At 42.7% G+C, this 14,879-nt stretch overlaps 1 protein-coding gene across 1 annotated transcript in view; it reads left to right on the forward strand.

The window, feature by feature from the left end:
* Positions 1 to 14,744, forward strand: part of ZKSCAN2 (zinc finger with KRAB and SCAN domains 2) — a 17,291-nt gene extending 2,547 nt beyond the window's left edge. The window contains exons 3-7 of the mRNA XM_055409711.2: positions 1,964 to 2,055; positions 2,383 to 2,509; positions 5,762 to 6,445; positions 8,272 to 8,763; positions 10,074 to 14,744. Of these exons, the coding sequence (XP_055265686.2) occupies positions 1,964 to 2,055; positions 2,383 to 2,509; positions 5,762 to 6,445; positions 8,272 to 8,763; positions 10,074 to 10,999 (2,321 nt within the window). The 3' untranslated portion in view covers positions 11,000 to 14,744. The remainder of the gene's footprint in view (positions 1 to 1,963; positions 2,056 to 2,382; positions 2,510 to 5,761; positions 6,446 to 8,271; positions 8,764 to 10,073) is intronic.
* The last annotated feature ends 135 nt before the right edge of the window (positions 14,745 to 14,879 follow it).

The following is a 14,879-nucleotide window of genomic DNA, read 5'->3' on the forward strand; positions in this document are numbered from 1 at the left end:
GGCTCCCCTGTCCATGGGGATTCTCTAGGCAAGAATACTGGGGTGGGTTGCCATGCCCTCCTCCAGGGAATCTTCCCAACCCAGGAATCGAACCCAGGTCTCCCACATTTTAGGCAGATTCTTTACCGACTGAGTCACTAGGGAAGTCCAAGTAAAAGGGATCTTAAGATGAAATATGAGAAAGTTTAAAGTGTCCAGACTGGCCTTAAGGTCTCCTAACGTTATTTAAGAGTATGCATTCTTCAGTCAGCTTGTAGGTTTTAGTCCTGTATGTATATGATTTCTTGGCTGGCTATAAACACCTTGAAAGATTAGAAAAGGAAATGAGATTTATTTTCAAAAGTGACTGACAGTAAGGTATCACAGAAGTGACATGTGAGAGGGATAAGACTTCGCAGAGAAGGGACCACTGATGTTCATGTCTGCCCTAGACATTAATGAATCAAGTCAGATACAAGGAAATGAAAACTTGTACTCCCCATCCCCTGCAGTGTAGTTTAAAAAACAGTATAAAAAATCATGGGTTTATATCCTTTCTCGGCCCTTCTCTCTTTGTGATCTGAACAAGTAATATTAATTAACCTCTGTATTAATGCATAGAGATTAAGAGATTAGGCTTTAGAGGCAGACAATCTGGATTCAAAACCTAACTCAGCCATTCTTTATCTGTGTGACCTTGGTCAAGTTGCTAAACTTCTTGAACTTTCCATTCTGTCATCTCTAAAAGGAAGATAGTAAGATTTTAGCATAGATTAAAAGAAGCCTCATAAAAAAGTCAGTGCATAATAGTGCTCAATAAATGTTAGTTTCCTTTCTCCCACAATAGCATGGTTATTTTTAAACTTTCAAATCTATCTCATTTACACAATCCCTCATCAAGAGGCAAGATTCACCGCTACAGACACCACCTCCTTATCTGTCCTGAAATTCATGTTATGATAGAATGCTTTTCAAATATTAATGGTTTCTGGATTCTTCAATGTTTGTTCATCAACATCAAAGTTCCTGTGTTCACATGGATTAGATACTGTCAGTTACTTTACCTGGTAAATGTATGGTATTTCTGGGTTTTGCTATTCCAGGGTGATAAGGAGTTCCTCAAGTGGGAAAGTTTGTTCTGTGGAGGTTCTTACTGGGGGTATGGAGGACAGGAAATTTGGGGGATAAGTATCTCAGAAAGGTGAATGCCTTCTAAAAGATGACGTAAGATTTCAGCCAGGTGTGCCAAAGGGAATAATATGTTTCCAAGGAAGTGGTTCCATTTGGTTTCGTAGAAAGTAGTAAAGCAAGCTTCTGAGTGCTTGGTCACACTAACGTTTATTTTTGAAGTTTTCCTAGATAGTGCTAGAGCAGAAGTTAGACTGCAGATTGTCTTATACCAAATAAGTTTATTTATTTTCCTTCCACCTTTCTGGGGGTACATTTGCCTGTAGTATTCAGTACTGTGTGTCTGTATTTGTTTTATCATCTTTATAAGGATGATATTTACTCCGAGAGGATGAATTTATGCTAGAGATTGCAATCTGGTAACTCATGTGCCAAGTCAAACTTGTTTCTCAAAGAATTTGGAGATGGAGGTTTTGTTTGTAGTTCTCAAGGTTTAAGACTTGAGATTGTACATAAAAATCCAGCTTTCTGGCTTCTCTTGGAAAACATTAGAAGCTGTGGCTGTGGCAGGGCCATAGTCTAACAGGGAGGCATCACCCAGAACCAAACCCCAGACCTGTGCTCTCCAGTTTCCACAGTTTTCACGTCGCCTCTTTCATGATGTACTTTACCTGCTTGCTTCCGGAAAGCATCTGCATTTGTGAGCCCTGCTCATGGTTTGGAGCATTGTTCTGAACTCATTGAGAAAACGACTGATTTTTGTTGTTTTTTTTTACATGCTCATCCGTAAAAGGAGAAGCAGAATGAGTAAAAGGGCCAGAGCCCACAGCACTAATGGTTTCTTTTCTTCTTACAGCTCGGCCTTCTCCCTGGGTTCCTTCTCCTGCTAATGAATGGAACATCATAGATCAGGAAGTAACAGCCACACAAGTTCCTGTCGGGTCCCAGGTAAATTGTAACAGTTCTCTGGCCTGACTCCCTAGGATATTCAGTCACAATGATTTCTTCAAACCTCTCTACCCACTCCAAGAGTCTTTTCCCCCATTGCTCCTTTTCCAGAAAAGACTGCATGCAGCCTTCTGAGTAATCAGACTCCTTGCCAGATCCTCTCTCTCATGATTCTTTATAGTACCTTCACTTCATTTGGCACCTAACGTATGCCTGGCCCTTTGATTTCAGTTTTTATCTAGGGCTTTCCTGTCCTTCATCCATGATCGCTCATCCTTCAGAACCTGTGTGGTTATCTTGGTAGTCACTACTCTTAGTGTGTTACAGGGACCAGTGAGAGATGTCCACATGGCAAGAGGCTTTTCCTACAAAAAGAGCGTGCGTCAGACTCCTGCTCACAAAGACCTCTACCGGGATATTAGAATGGAGAGTGTTGGGAACATGGTCTCCCTGGGTAAGGATTCCATCCCTTTTCAAATAAAAGATTTGAGGATTTCTAGTGTATTCACTTCTACTGATAGTAAAGTAGTTATAAAAATGTTACCATTTTAAGGGCCATGGGTTTTCTCGTCATTTCTGTGCTCTAGCATACCGTGTTCTCTTACCTCACTTATTCCTTTCTTCCAATTTATATTATAGATTTATGCATATTCTTATAATTTAGTGATTAAAACATTAGAGCGGTTTATAGATGATTGTTACGTTATTTAAATATAAAACTAACCCACATCCACTAGACTAAAAACTATAAAATCCCAAGGTATTTTTAGGATTTGTTTTTGTTTAACATACAGAAACCCCAACATTGTGCACAGAGCCTATCTATGGATGGTGCCCAGCAAATATTCATTGAATGGATGGAAATCTTATAAATGGAAGAAAAAATGTTATTTGAATACAATAACCTTGTGAATTATTTAAATAGCACACATTTTTACAAGTACACATAACCAGTTGTTAAGTGTAATTTTATAAGCAAATTTTTGAAGAACTGTATCATCTGCTTTAACTGCAGGGATAAATATGCTTCATTCATACATAAGCTGCAAGTCAAAGATTACTTATGAATCGAATTAAAGGCCTAAAATGTGTACAATACACACTATAGATACTACAGACCTGTGTTGTTTAATAGAGTAGCCACTAGCTACCCGTGGCTATTTCAATTTAAAGTTATAAAATTAATTAAAATCAAATGAAGCTTAAAATTCAGTTTCTCAGTGGCAGTAGCCATATTTAAGTTATTCGGTAACTGTACTGGACAGCACAGTTATAGAACTTCGTCACAGAAATTTCTGTTTGACAATACATGTAGGCACTAAAGTATAGAGATTACAGAATGGGCCATGTCAAACTAATGAATGAAGATAAACCAGCAGTTGTTTATGAGCAGAAAGCAATTAAAGCACTTGGAACGAATTGCCGGTTTAAGATGATACCAGTGACACACCATCAACAAACAGCAGGACCCTTGACTTTCACTTGCACTTAGGGCGTCCGTGCTTCATTGCTGACCACTCATCCTTCAAAGACTTGTGTGGTTCTCTCAGTTGTCATTGCTGTCAGTTACAGAGACCAGCGCACGGTACCCACGTGGCAAGTTGTCCACACAGTAGGTGTTTCCTAGTGTTGCCTTGGATCGCACAGCATCCAGACCTAGTAAAATGATGGATTAGAGGCCTTAGTGAAAGCTGCCATGAGTGGGTTAGAGACCATACTCTGTACCTTCAGCTGTAGCCCAGTGATTCCATGTATAATACATATATATGGAAAGGCTCAGGGACACCTGGCACAGTGTTTTAGTTTAGATTGTAAACTAAAGGCTCATGAATCTAGCCTGAAAATGTATTTGGGCCTTGCACAGAGTTATAACTTAAAATTTGTTCATAAACCTGGATTTCCAGTATCTCTTAAAAAACCTACCATCAGGCACATTCTCACACTGCAGCAGGTGACCAGAGCAAAGTGCACGAACTTGTGCTGAATGGCCAGGGCTCTCACTCCGGCCTGCTTGGTCCTTGTAGATGTTTGAACTTCCATTGTCCGTTCCCTTCTCTCATGTGAAAATGAAGAGCAGATCCTCAGCCTCAGGGTTCTTTCAGCAAGGATTTGATTTAATGCTGCTTCTCTAGGAGGGGCTTCCTTGATAGTTCAGTTGGCAAAGAATCTGCCTGCAATACAGGAGACCCCGGTTTGTTCCTGGGTCGGGAAGATCCCCGGAGAAGGGATAGGCTATCCACTCCAGTATTCTTGGGCTTCCCTTGTGCCTCAGCTGGTAAAGAATGTGCCCGCAATGCGGGAGACCTGGGTTCGATTCCTGGGTTGGGAAGATCTGCTGGAGAAGGGAAAGGCTACCCACTCCATATTCTGGCCTGGAGAATTCCATGGATTGTATAGTCCATAGGGTCACAAAGAGTTGGACATGACCGAGTGTCTTTCACTTCACTCTCTAGGAAAATTCCATGAAGCTCTTGTGTGTGTTTTCTATAGAAGAAAACTAAATGTTATTACATGCCTGTTAGACATTAGCCACATTATAGATGATCACTTACTTAATGTTCCCTCCAATGGCACCCCACTCCAGTACTCTTGCCTGGAAAATCCCATGGACGGAGGAGCCTGGTGGGCTGCAGTCCATGAGGTCACTGAGTCCAACATGACTGATCGGCTTCACTTTCACTTTTCACTTTCACACACTGGAGAAGGAAATGGCAACCCACTCCAGTGTTCTTGTCTGGAGAATCCCAGGGACGGCGGAGCCTGGTGGGCTGCCGTCTATGGAGTTGCATAGAGTCGGACACGACTGACGCAACTTAGCAGCAGCACCTCGTTGGGATTCCCAGGTGGCTCAGTGGTAAAGAATCTGCCTGCCAATGCCACAGGAGACACAGGTTCAGTCCTGGGTCAGGAAGATGCCCTGGAGGAGGGAATGGCAACCCATTACAGTATTCTTGCCTGGGAAATCCCATGGACAAAGGAGCCTAGCTGGCTACAATCAACAGGGTCACAAAGACTCAGATGCAACTGAGCATGCACGCACAGACCTTTGGATAGATGATATTATTCCCTAGGAAACTGAGGTTCAGAGAGATTAAGAAACTTCCCCTCGTCAAAAAGTTAAGTGGTGGAGCTAGGATTCAAATTTAAGGCATTTTGATCTCCACAGTATTGTAAGGTAAAAAATTCAAGTTGCTTTCCTATTATTGCATCTCTTTCCCATTAATTTTGCTAGAGTGTCTCCAAAAGTTTATGTCTTCTCACCTCCCACAGCCCCAGTGTGTGTGTGTGTTGTGTTGAGTGGGGGAGTGAGGAGATATGGGGAACAGCTGTAAGCACACTTTATAAGTAACACACACTAGTTCATAGGAGCATGCTGTGAATCTAACAATGTTAGATACTTGAGAGAGAGTCAAAGGTAATAAGTATTTCTTACCCCTAAAGATTTTCCTTTAAGAACTAGCTGGGGAAAGAAGTGGTACATACAGGAGATATGAAATGGTAGTGTAAGTAGGTGATTGTGCGGAATAACTCATACAAGAATCTAGTGTGCACTGTCATGTTTGAGGAAAGCTTTAAAAAAAAGATGAACTGAACAAGATCTTTAAAGGATAGCTGTGAACAACTGGTCCAGGAGAACATGCTAAGCAGGACCTTGGGGCATGCAGTCATGACCTCTCTAGCCTGAAATGTGTTTGTCTCACTGTAGGAAGCACAGTGTCTACAGCTAACAAGATAGCCCGGTTGGAGCCAAGAAAGGAGCCATGGACCATAGGTCTGCAGTCCTCTAATAAGAGGACTGTCCTGCGAAGCCACTACATCAAGGAAAAGTCAGTTCATGCTCTTCAGATCCCTGCAAGGAATGCAGGGAGAACATGGAGAGAGCAGCAGCAGTGGGGTCTGGAAGATGAAAAAATAGCAGGCGTGCATTGGAGTTACGAGGAAACTAAGACTTTTCTTGCCATTCTCAAAGAGTCTCGCTTTTATGAAACGCTTCAGGCTTGTCCCCGAAACAGCCAGGTATATGGTGCTGTGGCTGAATGGTTGCGAGAATGTGGCTTCCTCCGAACACCAGAACAGTGTCGGACCAAGTTCAAAAGTCTGCAGAAGAGTTACCGAAAAGTGAGAAATGGCCACGTGCTAGAACCCTGTGCCTTCTTTGAGGACATGGACGCTTTGTTGAATCCTTCAGCTCATGCTTCATCCACAGATAAGCCAAGGGAGATTCTGTCTCTCCCCAGACTGAAGAGAATTGGCATCAGTGCTAAAGAACAGATCAATTTGGTGGAGGAGGAAGAAGCTGCAGAGGAGTCTGATGGTGATGAAATGGGCGTTGAGTTTATCCGGAAGCCTGAGCTTCATGGTGCCCCTGTCATATTTCAAAACCTGAGTGGTAAGAATGGCGCTTTTATTCTGGTATGAGAATAGATGATGTAGTCTTGTGGAAAAAGGAGTAGACCCCCAGAAGTGACCAAACACAGGGAATTCTGACACACACACCTTGCCGCTCGTCAGTGTGATTGGCCACATAACTGAAAGTGCTCCTTGGTGTTTGTTGCTGCCCACAGTGCAGTCTGAGCAACAGCCATGAAGGATTCCTTTTCAGGTTAGAGCACAGCATGGGTTTTGAGTATTTGGAGTCTGTGGAAGGAGAATAAATGGAGTCCAGGGGTACTAAGGATCTAGTATTATCTGAGAGTTGTTATAATGTAGTCAGTTGTGTTAGATTATAAAAGTCAGGGACCCATTATCAAGGATAGCCAGTAAAAGAATGTGTAACCAACCAAAAAAGAATTGAAAAAAATGAAATTCTGAAAGAAGAAAGAGAAAAAGGAAGAAACACAAAGTAGATACAACAAATGGAAAGAAAAAAAACAGGATGGTAGATGTGCATCCACATGTCATTAATTATAAATTTAAAGGACAGGTTTTTCAGATATATTTTTTAACTATATAAGAGATACATCTTTAATATAAGAACACAGAGACATTAAAAGGATAGAAAAAGATACTATGCAAAAGAATGATGTTGACATTTGGGGATTGGGAAATGCAGAACTAAACCACCAGTTGACAGTCATTGTGTGACAGTTGACATCATATAACTACTTAGAACTCAAATTTCTGTCTTTAAAATATGGCTTAGATTACGAGCATGGTTGTTAGTGTTAAATGAAATAATATGGATGAAGGCATTCTGCAGATGCTAAAATGCAATAGAACATTGCCTGGTGTCACAGTTATTAGTACCACCTTATGAAAAAGATGTTAGTTTCTTAGATAAAATGGAAAATAAACCAGACTAGGAGAGCTGAGACTGTAATCATGATTGTACCTATTCAAAAGAAACAAATCTCAGGAAAAAGATGGGGAAATGTATTACACATATACAGGTATTCACCATTCTGGAGATCCATAAACATGAGGGTCAGACAGTTTCAAATTTGGGAATCAAGTGAGACTGAAGGAAACCAGTAAGGCCGATGACAGAAAAGAATTTCCTACTGCAGATTACAAAACACCCCAAGCATGTTTAACTATATTCAGACATACTCTTAAAACTTTAATTCTGCTATCAAAGCAGGACATCTGCATGTCTTATAGATCATTTCATCTCTTGAAGTAGAGGACTCAGTAACATCAAAAACTATTCTGGATATAGTTCTGCTCTTCAAAGAAGACAGGCTAAAGAGGTGATAGCAACTCTCATGCTGTTGGGCGTCTTAGTCCATTATTCCTGAACATTTTTTAAAGGCAGACAGCTGGACCCTTAATAACCATAGCAATGGCAGATTCAGGGGCTGCATTTTTATCCTACCAGATAAACTTTGAGATCAGGATATCAATTTTAAAATCCTTTTGGGGTTTTGACTAAATAGATTTCGAGAATTGATATCTGTACAGTTTGAGTCTTCCTACCCAGAAATATAGTGTCTCTCCATTCTTTCTAATTCTTTTATGTCTTTCAGTATAATATTATAGATTTTTTTTATACAGACCCTCTCCTTTCTTGCAAAGCTTATTCCAAGACATATCATTGTTCCAGGGAATGGGATTTGTTTTCCTGTACTTGTTACGTTTTGTAATGTGTGAAAGCTTCAGGCGCCTTGTATCTTTGACCTTTGCCCTTGCATGGCTGCAGAGTCCTTGTATCTTTGACCTTTGCCCTTGAATGGCTGCAGGCGCCTTGTATCTTTGACCTCTGCCCTTGCATGGCAGGTGTGCACTGGGGCTACGAGGAAACCAAGACTTTCCTTGGCATCCTCCGTGAGACGCGGTTTTACGAAGCGCTGCAGGCCTGTCACCGGAAGAGCAAGTTGTACGGGGCCGTGGCTGAGCAGCTGCGAGAGTGTGGCTTCCTCCGAACTCCGGAACAGTGCCGGACCAAGTTCAAAAGCCTTCAGAAGAGTTACCGCAAAGTGAAAAATGGTCACGTGCTAGAGTCCTGCGCATTCTACAAGGAGATGGATGCCCTGATTAACTCTCGGGCATCTGCTGCTCCCACCAGTTCCCCAGAAGAAGCCCCGTCACCCTTAGTTCAAGAAAGAGAGGACATGGAAATCGAACCCCAGGAACCTGCGGTCTGGGAACCTGAGGAGGACTCCCAGGAGGCGCTTGTTGAAGACTCTGGCAGTGAGAGAATGAGTGAGGAGGAAATCATGCAAGAACCAGAATTCCAGGGACCTCCAGGTTTACTGCAAAGCCCGAGTGGTAAGGATCTTTGGGGCTCTGGGGTAAAGGAGGAGTCAGTGGGGTTACTGACAGGTTAGGAGAGCTAGCCCATCACATGTGCGTGTGTGTTCATTAAGCAGTGTTTGTGCACCCTATGCCGTGTGAGGAGAAGGGCAGAGGAGCAGTGAGTGAAACAGACTCCCTGTCCTCATGGCGCTTCTGTGCAAGGGAGCGGCTTACGTTTTCGTGACTTGGTCCTTGGGCTCTCAGCCTTGGCTTTTGTGTGTAGGGGGCAGATAATGTTTTATAGCTCCTAAATACTGTTGGGGAGAATTATATGTGAGAAAAATTCAGGTCAAGGAGACATGTTGGTAAGCTCAGAGCAGAAATGTCCTGTGTGATATGCATAAGAAAAAGGCAGAGACATAAAGACTTTATTCTGGTTCTGAGCTCCACCTGCGGGTGTCCCACTAACCACTGGATGCCCTCACAGGCATCTCACCAGCAGCCCAGCCTTAAAAGTTTCAAAAGGAATATCAACACCTTCCTTCCCACACCGTGGCTCTTCCTGGTGTCCTCCCATAGCACATCTAACTTGGAAAGGTAGGGATGTTTTTTGATGCCTTCTTTTTCGTTTACATCCAGGCAGATGACATATTTTCTCAACTGTTGGGGAATTTGCATCTGCCCCCTCTTTAGTTCCATAACCACTAGTTTAGCATTTCTCTGTCTCTTGCCTAAACTATTGTAAAAGTCCCCAAACCAGTTTTCCTCATTAGACTTCTGTTAAGCTTCAACAGCCATCCTTAATCTGAGCTTATCTTTTTAACCTTTCCTGTCATTATTTTCCTTCCTGTACTCTATGCTGATTTAAAACAAACGTTTGAAAAGGGAGTTCACACACATGCTCTTTGGTGGTATTTTTATGAGAATTTGTAGTAGGCAAGATGAAATTGTTGACTCTGGAACTGGAACTGCTGAGTTAATAACTTTGGAAACAAAGTCCTTCTGTACCATCTCTGGTGAACCTTGTATTTTAAGATGAGCTCCAGACCTATCACCAAATTACCAGGCTCTGTGTAAGCCAACTGCTAAGCTGTAACTTCTTCCAAAGCCTAGATAGACCCAATCAGAACACTTCCAAAGATGACGTGATTAGGGCTTCTTAGTCAGTGGATTCACTGATGTCTGTCCATGGGACTGAAAGTAAACCACAGCGAATCAGAAAAGAGTCCCCCTTGCCTGAGGTCAGTGAAGCACTCAGAGGCCCTAAGGTACAGGGCCTGTCAGCTGTATTATTTATATTAACCCAGAACTGGTCTGAAATTTTTACTGTCTTCTTTTTTCAGATTTTGAAATTGAAAGTAGTATCAAGGAGGATGCAACACAGGTGGTCTGTAAGGACATGGAGCAGCATAGGGCATTCATAGAAAAGTCTAAAAGGGTCGTTTCCCAGAATGTTGATTCAGGTAAATATCATAAAAGGGATTGCATCTCAGGAAGACAGTGGGAAAACCTTCACGGAATCCGACAGGGAAAACTGATGCCTCAGCCTCGAGATTTGGGGAAAGCCGTAGTACATCAGAGGCCTCTCATGGGGAAGAGGCCCTTCCGGCTCCTCAGATACGGAGAAAGCTTTGGAAGGAGTGCGCGTCTCATGTGCCGCATGACCCACCAGAAGGAAAACCCTTCTAAGTGTAGTGTCTGTGGGAAGTGCTTCGGCAGAAGCAGGAGTCTAGTCCGACACCAAAGAATCCACACGGGAGAAAAACCTTTCAAATGTTTCGACTGCGGGAAAAGCTTTAACGACTCCTCCAACTTTGGTGCCCACCAGAGAATTCACACAGGAGAGAAGCCCTACAGATGTGGAGAGTGTGGGAAATGCTTCAGCCAGAGCTCAAGTCTCGTTATACACCAGAGAACCCACACTGGAGAGAAGCCCTACCAGTGTGGAGAGTGTGGGAGGAGCTTCACCAACAGTTCACACTTCAGTGCCCACCGGAGAGTCCACACTGGTGAGAATCCATACAAGTGTGTGGACTGTGAGAAAAGTTTCAATAACTGTACGAGATTTCGCGAGCACCGGCGAGTACACACCGGGGAGAAGCCCTACGGGTGCATCCAGTGTGGCAGACGTTTCAGCAAGAGTTCTGTGCTCACCAAACACCGGGAGGTTCACATGAGGGAAAAGCTGCTGCCACCCCCGCCAGCATTCTGCTCCCCAGAGAACCCCCTCAAGTGGGGCAAGACTGAGGACTTCAGGAAGGCTTTATGATGATGAGCTCTTCTCTTCCTAAACATCCCCTTAGCCATTTTACCCTGATCTCACTCTCAGAAGCAATCTTTTCTTAGCTAGAAAGTGTCATTCCCAAGATAAGCTTGAGAATATAAATAAGCTAAAGGCTTGGATCCTGTTCTCACCTCTGCCTCTTACTTGATTAGTCTGTTCCTCTCCTGTGTGTGTCAACCTTTTCCCTTTAATAAAGTGAAGAAGATACAGGGTCTGAGGGAAGAGAGAAATTCTCTTCAGTATGTCGAGGCCACTGCCCTGGGATCACTAAACCCAGCAACATCCAGAATCCTTCAGCGCAGGGGAGAGTTGTTGCCAAGGAGATGAAAAATGTTCAAAGTCGTTTTCATTGTCCACCATGTGTGATCCCGGATGCAACTTGATCACAGTTTCGTATTTGGGTACAAATTTCAGGAGCCTGATAAGAACCACATTGGATCTGTCTTGGTTTTGAAGGTCTTCACAAAAGGAGATTGAAGATTTTTTTGTTCCCTTCAGGAATCTGTTGCCGTGTATCTTTTTTGTGTCAAGAAGTTGATCTAAAGAGCTCGGGTAGTGTTTCTGTATTGTCACTGAAATAATGCCCTGCCCTCTATAGAGACAGGACACAACTGATCACCCATTGTCCTTTGTAGACTAACCTTCTCTGTACCTGAAGACTGACATCCCCTTGGCAGTTGCTTCTCCAGCCTAGGAGTAATCCAGTTCCCTTTACTGTTTCTTGTAAGTTCTACACTTACCTCTTCGTTGTTCTGAGTGCCCTTGTCTGACTCTTCTGAACTACCATGCCTTCCTCAGACTGAGTAGCATGCATGCTCCTGGTGTGTCTCATTAAAGTGGAATTCAGACACTTTCCAGTTCTGAATGTGTAACTGCTCTGGATTTTATCTAGAATGTGACTGACAAGTGGCAAATTTTCTGCCTCCCAACCCCACACTTACATATAATGTTATATAATTTTAGATAGTTTTCTAAAACTCTGAGGAGCCAGGGAAGAAGTGAGTTAGAGACCTGAAACATTCAATATTTCAAAGACCAGTTGGACTCCTTAGCCCTGCTTTAGATCAGGTAATCACCTTGATCCAGACCAGCACTTCAGGGCAGTTTGTTAAGTATACCGTTGTATTTTTTTTGAGGCTCACCCTTGTTCATATGTTCATAAACCTCTCTGTAGAACCCTGAGTAATTTATGCAACTCCACAACTCACTGAGTGAGGGTGGAAATACTTTCTGACACTTCCAGCCCAGAACACTTTCTGTTTTCCTCACTTACTGTTGGTCTGAAAAGTCTCTTTGACAACCCCCAGCACTGACCCAATAACTACTGAAGGAAGGGTTCAGATGGGGAGATAGTTCACTTATGGATGTTGCAGATAAACACCTGGGATTTAGTCATCCAAAGTTGTTACTTCAGGATGTGACCAGTGGCATTTATACCCTTAAGGTGACGGTAACCTCAGGGGACTTTGCTTTTGGAAAGAAGTCACAAGTTTAGTGGAAAAGTAACCAGAGTCAAGGCTGTGTATAGATCATTTTTTCACTTTTCTCCTTTCTTTGTCAGATGCTGTCTTATTAGAAGACATCCAAGTCTGTTTGAATTTTTTTAAACTTATCCAAGAAGGTACCAAGGAGGATATAGGCAGTGTAGAAGGAAGCCCAACCTGTGGTGTCAGAATAGGCTGTGGCCTGTTGGAAGGCAGGTGACTCAGGTAAACGTTGATAAATGTTTCCTTCTGGCGTTCATTAGGAGCAGTATGATTGTTCCCATCTCACTTGGTTGATTTCCGCTGTGTTGTCCAAATTAGAAATTCCTAGTAGTTAAGTGCAGTTTCATGTCACTAGTGTGCCCAGCACAGAGAGGTGTGTGTGGTGCCAGTGGGTGTGTGTTTGTATTGTGTAGATGTTCTGGAATTCCTGCTCTAGAGAAGATGCACATTAATAGAAATCACCATTTAGTAATAGGTACCCAGGGTTGATCATCGTATCAAAGCATGATTCAGGAAAGTAGATGATTTACTATAAATATTAATTAAGCAAGGCTATGTGTAAGGCTATGTTCTAGGCACAGTGAGGGACATGAAAATGAAAAAAGGCTTGGTGTCTGTGCTCAAGAGACCTGCAGTATGGTGAACGAACTATTGCAGCGAAAGATAATGCCAATTACATTCGTGTCAGTTATGGAACATTATTTGTTCATTAATGAAAGAGCCACCTTCTCTTGCAGAAGAGTTTTTCTCAATGCCTAAAATCATATTCTCTACCTCCGTCTCTTAAATTTCCCCAATGGCCAGAAAGGCTCAGGAACCATTCCTTCTCCAAGTAGAACAATCCGATTCTGTCTGTCATGTCTGAGATCATGCTGAGGTGGAATTTGGGTCCCCTTACCTGTTCCCAGTTGTAAGTGGGCATTTGGACTTGTATTAAATTAACTTAGTGAACTTTGCTTCTAAAGATGGAGACAGTCCTACCCACCATCTTAGACCAAGGCTGTTTGTATGTTATCTTTTTTCAGGTGGAACATGAAAGTCAAGAGTGAAGTCACACTCTGATTACTGTGTCTCATATCATATAACATTGCCTTCATGACAATCCGTAGGAGAAGTTTTTTTCCTAAGTTTCAGTAGCAGGGAAAGCTCTGATCCTAAAGCAAAAAAAAAAGTTACCTTACAAACACTGTGACTTTTTTTTTTTTTTAGCAACTTACTACTATTCTTTCTTTGTTCTGGCCACTGGAACAAAGAAACTTACAGAAACAGAACTTGTAAGTCACCTCAGCCAACCACTTACACCTATATTTACTTAATCCTGTCTTATATCTTTAAAAATTACCCCATATCCTATTTTTTTAAAGTGTACATAAGTAGTCATTTTATTCTCTGACTTCTTAACCAAGACCCTTTGGAGCCTGGCTGTATCCCTGCCTATGCTTATTGTATTACTCCCACAAATACCCTGATTCTTCCTGGCGTTTTTATTACACATACAACCTACTTTATTCATTTGGAAAGAAACATTATTTTTTTTAAGAGGAAAACTTCACAGTATGCTTAAAACAGCTCAGGGCAGCCTGCCACGTAGAATGCGCATTAGACCAGAAGCTGTAAGACAGGTTTCATTCTTGTTGCTACCACTTTCTGAGTGTTGTTGGACAAACCAGTCTCTCTCTGGGCCTGAGTTCCTTATCTGAAGAGAAGCTGAGCATGATTGCCAAGACCACTCCAGCTCCAAGGTCCTGTGAGGCTGTGGGGCATCGGAAGAGAGAAGTTAAAAGACCAGGCCGCCACCCTGGCTTGCCACTGCAGGCAGCATTCAGGCCATACTGAATCCATCCCATGAATCCATCCCATACTTCAGCAAGAGGTTGCTGCGAGCGGTCCAGGAGCATGCTCAGTGAGGAAAAGGGACAAATCACTCATGTTCAACAGCAGGTGATAGACAGTGGCAGGTAGCTGCAGTGAAGCAAGCCGATTTGGGGACCTCTGGTGCCCCATGACAGACAAACCTCAACTCTGAGGGAGCCGGGGACACCCCAAATGCAATGCTAAGCCCTTACCTCTGAATGCATTCCTAGTATAAATGTATGTCCACTCATTGTTTTGTGTGAATGTTTACTTAGATGTCTTCTTGAAAACTTGTATGTGAAATAAATATCTAAATAAATGACTGCCATTGGTTTTTGCCCTAATTTGAAGGCTGACTTCATTAAGGAAAAAAACTTATTCAAAGGTAATAAAAACTGATTCTCACAGCTAAAGAGAATCTCAGTCTCTTTTCCGGTCCACTATTCTGCCTCACAGCCAGCAGGGGTCTTGTGTGAGCCCACAGCTATCCCCCTGCAGCAGTCCTCTGACAGCTGTCACTGCCA

Source organism: Moschus berezovskii, chromosome 27 (assembly GCF_049115385.1).
Source record: "Moschus berezovskii isolate FMDL1 chromosome 27, NW_MosBer_1.0, whole genome shotgun sequence".
NCBI lineage: Eukaryota > Metazoa > Chordata > Mammalia > Artiodactyla > Moschidae > Moschus > Moschus berezovskii.